Source organism: Enhydra lutris, unplaced genomic scaffold (genome assembly GCF_002288905.1).
Source record: "Enhydra lutris kenyoni isolate GAN:26980312 unplaced genomic scaffold, ASM228890v2 scaffoldscaffold6, whole genome shotgun sequence".
Classification (NCBI taxonomy): Eukaryota; Metazoa; Chordata; class Mammalia; order Carnivora; family Mustelidae; genus Enhydra; species Enhydra lutris.
In genome coordinates, this window is record NW_019154090.1 from 29,445,547 (window position 1) to 29,457,585 (window position 12,039).

Sequence of the window (12,039 nt, forward strand, 5' to 3'; positions counted from 1 at the left end):
GACAGCTTTGTAATAGAGCTTGAAGTCCGGAATTGTGATGCCACCAACTTTGGCTTTCTTTTTCAATATTCCCTTGGCTATTCGAGGTCTTTTCTGGTTCCATATAAATTTTAGGGTTATTTGTTCCATTTCTTTGAAAAAAATGGATGGTATTTTGATAGGAATTGCATTAAATGGGTAGATTGCTTTAGGTAGCATAGACATTTTCACAATATTTATTCTTCCAATCCAGGAGCATGGAACATTTTTCCATTTCTTTGTGTCTTCCTCAATTTCTTTCATGAGTACTTTATAGTTTTCTGAGTATAGATTCTTAGCCTCCCTATGACCCAGTGATTGCACTACTGGGTATTTACCCTAAAGATACAAACGTAGTGATCCGAAGGGGCACGTGCACCCGAATGTTTATAGCAGCAATGTCTACAATAGCCAAACTATGGAAAGAACCTAGATGTCCATCAACAGATGAATGGATAAAGAAGATGTGGTATATATACACAATGGAATACTATGCAGCCATCAAAAGAAATGAAATCTTGCCATGCAACGATGTGGATGGAACTAGAGGGTATCATGCTTAGCGAAATAAGTCAATCGGAGAAAGACAACTATCATATTATCTCCCTGATATGAGGAAGTGGAGATGCAACATGGGGGGTTAAGGGGGTAGGAGAAGAATGAATGAAACAAGATGGGATTGGGAGGAAGACAAACCATAAGTGACTCTTAATCTCACAAAACAAACTGAGGGTTGCTGGGGGGAGGGGGTTTGGGAGAGGGGGGTGGGGTTATGGACACTGGGGAGGGTATATGCTATGGTGAGTGCTGTGAAGTGTGTAAACCTGGTGATTCTCAGACCTGTACCCCTGGGGATAAAAATACATTATATGTTTATAAAAAAACATATTGTTTTTCTACATTTCTAATAAAGGAATATATTTTAATACTAACACACCAGTTTATTTTTATATTTTTTTTATTAAAGATTTTATTTATTTATTTGAGAGAGCGAGAGCATGCAAAAGCAGGGGGAGGGGCAAAGTGAGAGAGAAGCAGACTTGCCGCTGAGCAGGGAATCCAATGCAGGGCTTGAACCCAGGACCCAACAGATTAATTTAAAATCAGCATTTAGGGGCGCCTGTGGCTAAGTCGGTTAAGCGGCTGCCTTAGGCTCAGGTCACAATCCCAGAGGCTTGGGATTAAGCCCCACTCAATGGAGAGCCTGTTTTTCCTTCTCTCTTTGCCTGCTGCTCTACTTGTGCTCTCTCACTCTGTCAAATAAATAAATAAAATCTTTAAAAATAAGTAAAAAATACAATCTGCATTGAGAAAGAATCCACGGAACTTAGAAGTACACTGAAAGAAGTTTCCCAGGAAACCACAGAAGTATTTCTCAGCCTTGGTGTGTATAGTACTAAGCTAAACACTAATCTAAACTTGATATGCAGGGTCTGTATTAAAAAGGTTCAAAAATTCCTTAATACCCACAAAAAGGCAATTTTAATCTACTCAAATAACATCTATTGTTCTTCCCACACCCTGATTATGTAAGTAATATATGCTTATTTTAGAATTTAATAAAAACCACCTACAATCTCCAATAACTGTTAACATTTTGGTATATTTTCTTCCTATGGTACATCCATAATATATGGTTGTACCAAAGCCTATTAAATAGTTTTCTATTCTTGGAAATTTGTACTGCTACTAACTCTCTTATATTATGAATAATACTGTAATAAACAACTTTTCATAAATTTTATTTGCAGCTCTGATTATTTCCTTAAAGCAGATCTGGAAATGAAATTTTAGAGTAAACAGGCAGAACTATATTGCCAAACTGTTTTCTGAAGAACATCTGGGATACCTGGGTGGCTCAGACGGTTAAGCATCTGCCTTGGGCTCAGGTCATGATCCCAGGGTCCTGGGATTGAGCCCTGCACTAGGCTCCCTGCTCAGCAGGAAGCCTGCTTTCCCCCTCTCTCACTCCCCCTGCTTCTTTTTTCTCTCTTGCTCTCTCTAATAAATAAGTAAAATCTAAAAAAAAAAAAAAAAAAAACAAAAAGAAAAAAAAAAAGGTATTTCATTGCTGTTTTATTATATGGTCCTTTGATTTCTAATTAAGTAGAGTATTTCAGATATAGTCAATGGCCATCTGGATTTCCCTTTGGTAATTAACTGTTTACTTACATCCTCTGGATGTTCGTCAATTGGAGTTTGGGGTTCACAGATCTTACTGATCTGTAAAAACTCTTTATATATATGTTAAAATAGCTAAATTTTACTGAGGGTTTACCATGTGAACCGTGATAAACACTTAAATGCATTATCTCAAGTAGTCCTAATAACCTATAAGGTTTATTCAATCACTCACCAGTCCAGTTAGTTAATAATACTGTACTAATACTAAAATGGGGGAAAAAATGAAAATAAAATATAAAGTGAACTTCAAACATGAAAACCTTTTCAACCTTACTCACAATTTCAAAAATTCCATTTCTTATCTATAAGACTGTGAAAAATTAGAAAGTGTGACAATACATCCTATTGGTGAGGCTGTGGTCAAACAGGCACTCTCATATACAGCTGGTGGGAATGCAAATTGGTCAACCCTCATGAAAAGAAATTTGGCAATAGCTAACACAACTAAATATGCACTTACCTTTTGACCCAGCAATCACATTATGAGGTATACAAACCTCCAACAATTTGAAAATACGTAAGAACAAAGTTATTTACTATGGCACTGTTTGCAATGGCAGACTATTGAAAACAACTTAAATAAGCATACGTAAGAGAATGGTTGACTAAATTAAGATTAATCCACACAATGGAGAACTATGAAGCATAACAAAGAACGAGGAAGATCTCAATGAACTGACTTGGTGAAAGTTGGAGGACATATTCTTGTTGGGGGGGAAAAAAGCGAAGGGGAAATGACTACATGTATCTTGCCCTTCAATGAAAGAAACAGAGAAAATACACAGATATCTGGGTTTTTTTGTGCAAACGAAAAAAAAGATAAATCAGAAATGAAGAGATTTGTTACCTACTGGTAGTGGAGCAAGTGGAAAATGGTGAAGAGAGGGATGGAATCAGAAGGGGGTGGTAGGAAACAAGGAGGGACATGTCACAGAATATACCATTTTTGAGTATCTTTCACTCTTAGAACCACAGTAATGACAAGAAAAAAGAATCCAGAAAACAGAAAAGGGCATCAGTGAGATGCAGAACTACTTCAAGTGGCCTAACTGCAGAGGTAATTAGAGTCTCTGAGAAAAAAGGTGGACAGAAAAATATCTGGACAAATAATGGCCAAAAACTTTCTAAACTTGATGAAAACTGTAAATCCACAGATCCAAGAAGCTCAACAAAAGCCCAGCACAAGAAATTTGAGGAAACTACTCAAAACTAGTAATAAAAGAGAAAATCTTAAAAGCTGCTAGAGGGGAAAAAAAAAAAAAAGACCAGTTATACACAGAGGAACAAAGATAAAGAATAAAAATTAAGATGAACATTAAAGATAAAGAGGTGAACATCACAAACAATGCAAGGGAGAAGACAATGGAATAGCATCTTCCAGGTACTAAAAGGAAAAACACTGTCAACCAAGAATTCCATACATGGAAAAAATGTCTTTCAAAAATGAAGGTGAAATCAAGATATTTTTTCAGACATATGAAAGCTGGAAGAACTCATCATCTGAAGATTTGCACCGTGAAAAATATTAATGGACACTCTTCAAGGAAAAGGAAATCATACTCAATGGATATCTGGATCTGCACAAAGGAATGAAGAGCATCGAGAACAGTAACTACATACACAAATACATGAAATTTTAAAAATTACTTTAATCTTTTAAAAAAGTATTAAAAAGTATTAAAACAAGATTAAAAAGAGAATTTAAAAAAGAGAACTGACTGCTTAAAAATAATAGCAATGTATTAGTGGGGTTTATAAAATGTAAAAGTGAATGCACGACAACAAAGATCAACACCAACTCCAAAGGTCAGGAGTCAGTACAGCACAGGAGAGCTGAGGACTGGCAGTGCAAGCCCAAGGCAGAATCAAGTGTAAGCTCAAGACCACTCCTCTGATCCTCCCTGTGACTAAATCTGGGGACTGGCCTATGCCCTGGTTCTTGATTTAGATATCTTAGTTTACTCATAGAGTGAGTTTTACACTGAATCTAGTAATTTCACCATTGGTTGCCTGGAAAGAAAACTTACCTAAGGAAAGTTCAATGGCAGGAATGCTCTAGGCAGGGAAGGCAGGAGCAGGGAAATCCCGACACTGGTATATATCCTATATTCCTCCAAAAGATTGTGTGGGAAAGTGTGGGGTGGGTGTGTGCCCTTGTAACCGTAAAACATCTTTCTCCATGGGTGTTTCAGCTTCAACTGACCAATCACGTAACAGTTATATGTTCGGCAGTGGGGGGAAAGAAGTGCTACTCACATGTGGAGAATTATTTTTAGGCATAGTAACTAGCAACTAGCACCCAATAGAATTCCTTTCCAACAGAGGTACCACCAGACTCTAAAATGAGCATTCTTCTCATATAGAAGCTGGCACAGAAAAACAACTTCTTTATAGGGTTGGTAGGTTGGTATGGAGGCTAAAAACTTCTTTACATCATACGACAAAGCTTAAGGCAATAATAACCAAAACATATAAGGATTGGAACTGTTGAATTCTGAAAAAAAATTAACAAAACTAAAAGAGAAAAAATAAATAAGTTAATCAGTTTTTTCTCTTTGACCCTTTCCTTACATACCTCACCCGCCTGAGATTCAGAAAGTTCCAGCAGGAAAGGAATTTCTGTATCAAAATTAGCAAAGAAGCTAGTCCACTGATGTTCAAAAGCCACCAAATCCTAGGAAGAAAATGAAAAGGATAATGCATTTGGTCACATTAAGAGGTACTTTAGAAAACCAGAATCATGAAACAGCATCAGCTATCAAAATACCAGATCACTTAAATATATTTTAAAAGTTAATAGCAAACTACAGATACATGTTATCACATAGATGAACCTCAAAAACAACCAAAAGAGGCCAGATATAAATGACCACCTGGTGTATGCTTCATTTATATAAAATACCCAGAAAATGCACATCTATAAAGACAGAAAGTAGATTAGTGGTTTGAATGAGGCCAGGTAGAAACAGAGACTGATTACAAGTTAACACAAGGGAATTTGAGGGGTTGATGAAAATGTTCTAAAATTCGATTGTGGTGATGGTTGTACAACTCTAAATTTCACTAAAAATTCCTGAATTGTACACTTTAAAATGGGTAAATTTTATGGTGTATAAATTATATTCTAAAAAAGTTATTTAAAAAGAAGACAACAATGTGCACCCAGCGCCTTACTTCAGCAATCTTTATTAGAGAGAGGGACTTATTTATGAGGCACCTAAAAGACAGTACATCCAGTGACAAAAGGTGGTCACACCGGTGCAGCTTTGTTTAAGGACAAGTCAGATGACCTGACTTGGGTGGTGCCCTGGGTGGCCCATAGCCCTCTTCCCCCTCACACCCTGCCCTAATGTTAGAAGGGGGGAATTGCAAAACTCTGTGCCTTTCCCAGCAACCTCTCTACTTCCCCTATCCCAGCTGCTTTTCAGCCTCTCTGAAGGCATTCCTGTTCCCAATTACCACACATTACTTTGTGCTTCTGGCTTTCCTTTAAAACATCATTAGTTCCTTTAAAACACACATGAGTTAACCAAAACACACGAGTTGCTTAAGATACTCAAATAACATCTTTGTCTTTTTTTTTTTTTTTTAAAGATTGTATTTATTTGTCAGAGACCGAGAGAGAACACAAGCAGCTGGAGCAGCAGGCAGAGAAGGAGGCTCCCTGCTGAGCAAGGAGCCCCAGGCGGGACTCAATCCCAGGACCCTGAGATCATGTCCTGAGCCCAAGGCAGATACTTCACTGACTGAACCACCTAGGTGTCCCTCTTTGTCTTAAAGTTACTGATAATTCATACTCAGATAAGTTATCTTTACTATCCAACTCACACAGTGTGTTTGTATGTTGGGCACTGGCCTAGTGCCTTGCTCACAGCAGGCATTCTGCTTGCTGCACTAAAACTGACTGGCTGGATCTATGCTCCCCTCCATTCTCTCCCAGTCGATAAATAAGTACTCAGACTTATGGGCTCTGTGTTACCCATGTACTGACTCTACTTCTGGCCCTAGGCATAAAGCACAATGGACTTCTGCAAGGAATACTTAGTGTAAACAACATTCTTACTAATGGCTCTGCTGCTTGCCGCCCAGCTGATCTGTATTTACAGATAGGTGCAGATGTATATGTGTATACATATCTAAAATTATTTTCAGTAATCATGTAAGTGACAGTGCTGATACAGTTTTCTATATATGTTTTATATATATTGTGGGATAAAAAATCAGGTATATGTGTATGAATATATGTATATTTCCTAGCTAGAATTTCCTAGCTCTACCCACTGAAAAGATCTAGAAACAACGACCAAACCAATACCAGTGAGCATTCCTAGCATCTAGACTGTTGTGTTGAAATACCACTCCCCACTCAAAGAAACCAGAACTTATTAGAGAAGTGACTGATTCCAGATCTGGGAGAGGAAAGGTATAAAATAATCCAGGAATATCTTGTCATACTATATGACATACTAACTATGATATACAAGTTATCAAGGACTATATAGGATTGTATTAAACAATCTGTGACCAACTTAAAGCCACTGCCCGAAGATGGACAATGTGAACATTAGTAAAGATGATAACTCCAATGGACAGAAACATCAAATATGTTTACATCTATGAGTTCAGAATGAGACATATTAAAAAGAACTAATTGGTTACTTTTGGAGAATGGCTGGGAGCCAACTTTACTTTTAAAATTGATAAAATCAAGAGTTCAAACAATTATCCTGCTTTTCCCACATGGACTCTACCACTGCATAACCAAATAGCAAGTTGAGTATTCCTCTTTAGAGAATATAAATGATCGCTTCTCGGCCTTTTGGCTAAAATCAAGTGTAGAGAATATAAATGAAGAAGGAATTACAAAATTGGAATAATACCATTTTATAACGGTGAATAGAGAATCTAATAAAGATCTAAGGGTTGCGTATCAATGTTCAAAAATAAAAAGAGAATCAATTAGATATATGTACTTCTTGTAAAGAATACAACACCCTCCCAGAAGTAGTTTTCCCTTCCAAAATCAAAACAGTAATTAAAACTCTAGATTTGGGGCACCTGGGTGGCTCAGTGGGTTAAAGCCTCTGCCTTTGGCTCAGGTCATGATCCCAGGATCCTGGGATCGAGCCCCACGTTGGGCTCTCTGCTCAGCAGGGCGCCTGCTTCCACCTCTCTCTCTGCCTGCCTCTCTGCCTACTTGTCATCTCTGTCTGTCAAATAAATAAATAAATAAAAATCTTAAAAAAAAAAAGAAGACGACTCTAGATTCAACTACCAATAGTAAAGAAATACAGAACACGATAGGCATGTGATCAACAAATCCCAATGAGGACAACTATAAGACAAATGATCTGCTTTCCTTAATAGGTAGTAAATGAGGGATGGAGACAAAGTGATGGAGTGGGAACCTATAGATTAAAAAAAACCTACACACACACACACGCATGCACACACAGAGACAAAGTTAAACTATGTTTTTTTGGAAGTAAATTTTGTTGAAAAAATTGCAAAGAAAAGTAAGGGGATTACTGCCATAGAATTCATGATAGTGTTATTCTTGGGAGAGTAGGAAAGAGGTGATGGGTTTGACAAAAAGCAGATTGCTTTGGGGATGGCAAGATTCTGTTGCTTTGCTTTATAATGACTCATTAAGCTATATGTTAGTTTTATGTTCTTTTCTGAGTCTGTGTTAATAAAAAGTCTTTAAAAACAGATGCACAGGTAATATATATTCACTACAGAAAAGTCAGAAAATACAGAACAAACATCAGTTAACATTTTGTAAAATATTTTCATTCTGTTTTTACAGAGGTATCTTACACACATACACACACAAGTAAGTGCATACTTATAACTGGTAACCTACAGTTACCTGGGTTAGACTGCTCTGTCATACCACCTCTGTCCTGTGGCCCAGTAAACCAGACCATCTGAGTTTGGGATCCTGACCTGCTGCTATCGGGTCCAATTGGTGCCCCTGATCCAGGATCCAAGATAGTCTGTGCACTTGGGGGAATATACGAAAAAAGATGGGGCATTCTGTTCCAAAAAATTCCCTGAGGACTTGTCAGTACTAATTACAGAATAAGGTAGAATGAATCATTAAATACCGCTTTCAGTTCCATGCTATGAGTGAAATGAAAGATGTGATGAATTCTCATACTTAAAATAGCATTATATATGACATGTCCATATAAATACACACACACACGCAGAATCTTAAAATGTCCTAATAGCCTTGCATTTCTCTATGCCCACTTTATAGATAAGGAGACTGAGGTACTGAAAAGTAAAGTGACCTGCCTGAGAATGGAATACTAAAGAGCAGAAGTGGAAATGTATCTAGGTAAGAGATACCCAGATCCTGTGTTTTTTCCACCAGACACACTATTCTCCACCTTTTTCCTAATACAAATGGTGCACTTGTGGAAACAGATACTGTGTATGTAGGCAGAACTGGTCAGTTGCATCTGATGATGAAGAAGGGAAAGTTTATCTGCACAGACTCTTTGAGACCAAATCTAGAACACAGGCCCAGACAGATATCAAGGTCAGATAAGCAGTAAAGGTCTGAAAACCCCAAGAACCATGGCAGTGTGCCTTGGTTCTTGGCTGGTAGAGAAGGATACTGAACTTTAGACAGAACTCTTGGCCGTAGGCTGACATCCAGCTTGCTAGTGGCTCGAAGTCCGTATCATGGCACCACGAGTAAGTTGACCTGGCTTAAGGACTAGGCAAGGGGAAAGCACTCACGTCTGAGCAGTTGTTCACAATGTTCAAAAGGAGAGGATTCTGGGGCTTTCTGTGTATTTCAGGGGCTTTCAGACAGGTTCCTTCCCTGTGGCTAGAACGCTCATATCCCCTCCTCCTCTGTCTTTAAAAATCTCTGATCACCACAAATAACTCCTTTGGGAAGCAATCCTGAGCAATTCCAGGCAGTTATTTTCCTTACTCTCTATGTTCCACTGCGATTACAGCAGTTACTAAAGAACACCACTATTATTGGTCTAAAAGCCCATTAAACAGTATGAGTGGGGGCCAGGTCTACCTATTTCTGTGTTTTAGCATGAGCACAGTATCCAAGAAATAGCAGGATCAAGTTATTATTTGCTTAATAAAACCAAGAAGCAGGTGCGCCTGGGTAGCTCAGTCGGTTGAGCACCTGACTCTTAATCTCGGTTTAGGTCATGATTTCAGGATTGTGAGATCAAGCCCTGTGTCAGGCTCTGTGCTGAGTGTGGGGCCTGCTCAAAGAGCTGCCAGCAGTGACTGGCCAGTGGGAATTAAAAGCCTAGATGCTGGGCACCTGGGTGGCTCAGATGGTTAAGCGACTGCCTTCAGCTCAGGTCATGATGCTGGAGTCCTGGGATTGAGTCCCGTGTCGGGCTCCCAGCTCCATGGGGAGTCTGCTTCTCTCTCTGACCTTCTCCCCTCTAATGCTCTCCCTCACCCCCCCCCTTCTCTCAAATAAATAAATAAAAAGTTTAAAAAAAAAAAAAAGATTACATGTCTTGACAAAGGGGAAATAGACGTGAGCAGAAAAAGTATATGGATGGTGGACAGAAAAGAGGGTTTTTTTATCTTTTTAGATTTTATTTATTTATTTGACAAAAAGAGAGAGTACACAAGTAGGGGGAGGAGCAGGCAGAGGGAGAGAGAGAAGTAGGCTCCCCACTGAGCAAGCAGCCTGATGCAGGACTTGATCTCAGGACTCCAGAATCATGACCTGAGCCAAAGGCAGCAGCTCAACCAACTGAGGCACCCAGGTGTCCCAAAAAGAGGGTTTTACAGAAGTTTGGAGGCTATGAAACAGCTCAGAGAAGGGAGAAGAAAATAAGGTAGATTTTTAAAAAGTGATATGGGTACAAACTGCTCCTTTTTCAGTAATTTTTCTAGAAACACGAAGACTAGAATTGCATTTTAAATACTTCTGGCTGTTGGATTCAAATTTTATTAACATTTGTAGACTCACCACAAGAGATCCCTGCACAAATTTATGGTTATTTTTATACATGTGTATAGTAATTTTTACCCCATGTGGGGTTCAATGAGCTATTTGGAGACCTACTTCATCAGCTTGGAAAGTTCTTGGAAATTATCAATTCAGATTTCCTGTTGCATTTTCTCTCTACTTTCCTTCTGTACTTCAACTATACTATGTAAGATCATTTGACATTGTTTGGCAGATACTAGATGCTCTGTTTTACACCCCTTAGTCTTTTTTTCTTGGTCTTTCAGTTTAGAAACTTCCTTTGACCTATCTCAAAGTTCACAGAACTTTACTTCATTTGTATCTAACCTGCTATTAAGACAATCTAATGAATTCTTCATTTCAGGTATAGTATTTTTCATTTCTAACATTTCCATTTGGTTCTTTTTAAAGTTTTCAGGTCTCTGCTGAAATTCTTTAGCATTTTTAGTAGTAACTTGAAATTTTCCATTAGTTAATTCCATGATTTGGACCTAATTCTCTTGCCTGTTTCTTTCTTTTTCTTTTTTTTTTTAAGACTTTACTTTTAAGTCATCCCTATGCTCAATGTGGGGCTTGAAGGGGCTTGAACTCACAACCCTGAGATCAAGAACTGCATGCTCTACCAACTATGCCAGCAAGGTGCCTCTCTATTGACTGTCTCTTAACAATGAATTTTCTTACTTTATATCTTCTAATTTTTTTTATCATATGCCAGACATTCTGTTATTAAAGTTTTCACTGAAAAACTGAAGTACATAATATTTACCTCTAAAAAAGTATACCCTTTCTTTTATCAGGACATTAAAGTAGGGATCTAAGTAATTTTGATCTATAATTGATCTGGGTCTGGGTCTTACCACATTCGTGCATTTGTTAATCACTAAATTAAAATATTTTGAGGGTAGGATCTGAACTTCAGTTGATTTTGCTCATGGGAAGTCAGAAAGCCAGGAAGGGCATGGTCTATAGCCCACGGTGATTACCACTATTGCTTCTTCAGCTATAAGATGTCATTGTTGGCTGAGGTGCAATTAAAAATGTCCTTCTGAGTGGTCCCTCTCAACTGACTCCAGAGATGTGTGCAATGTTCTTAAAAATATAGTGTCATGTTTGGCCTCCATGGGTGACGTATAGCATCCTCATATTCCAAGGACTGCATGCAAGTGCGGTATGGGTCTCAGACACTTGCAGAAACTCCTAAACTACTTATTTCTTGTCCTTCACTGTGGTTAAATTTTCTTTTTAATTCTTTTTTAAAGATCTTATTTATTTATTTGACAGAGAGGGAGAGGAGCACAAGCAATGAGGAGCAGCAGAGGGAGAGGGAGGGGGAGAAGCTGGTTTTCAATAAGCAGGGAGCCCAATGTGGGGCTCAACCCGAGGACCTTGGGATCATGATCTAAGCTGAAGGCAGATGCTTAACCTACTGAGCCACTCAGGCGTCCATGTGGTCAAATTTTCTTTATCATTTTTGCATTCTAATACTATAAATTTTTGCATGTTCACTTTTTTCTGTAATTAGACTAGCCATGGATGAATGATGATGATGATGATGTCTTTTCAAAGTACAAAAAGTTCAGGTTTTATTTTTCTTTTATATTCCTATTTAATTAGAAATCTTTAAACAGAATGGATGTTCAATTTTATCAAATGCCCTTTAGGCATCTATGGAATTATCACAAATGGTTTCAAGGAGAAAAATTAGTACAGTGATTACATTAATAGATTTCTTGGTACTAAACTAAATATTGCACCCTTATTAACTCCACTTCGTCAGAGAATATTCTAACATGATACTGGATTCTACTTGCTAATATTTTACTTAAAATACAGGCATTAAAGGGATGCCTGGGTGGCTCAGTCAA

General features: G+C 38.0%; 1 protein-coding gene across 3 annotated transcripts in view; it reads right to left on the minus strand.

The window, feature by feature from the left end:
• The window catches only part of LOC111141718 (chromosome unknown C20orf194 homolog), a 133,706-nt gene that overhangs the window by 83,252 nt on the left and 38,415 nt on the right, over nucleotides 1-12,039 (minus strand). For all 3 annotated transcript variants that reach the window (XM_022494500.1, XM_022494501.1, XM_022494502.1), the window contains one exon: nucleotides 4,778-4,876. In XM_022494500.1, coding sequence (XP_022350208.1) covers nucleotides 4,778-4,876 — 99 coding nt within the window. The remainder of the gene's footprint in view (nucleotides 1-4,777; nucleotides 4,877-12,039) is intronic.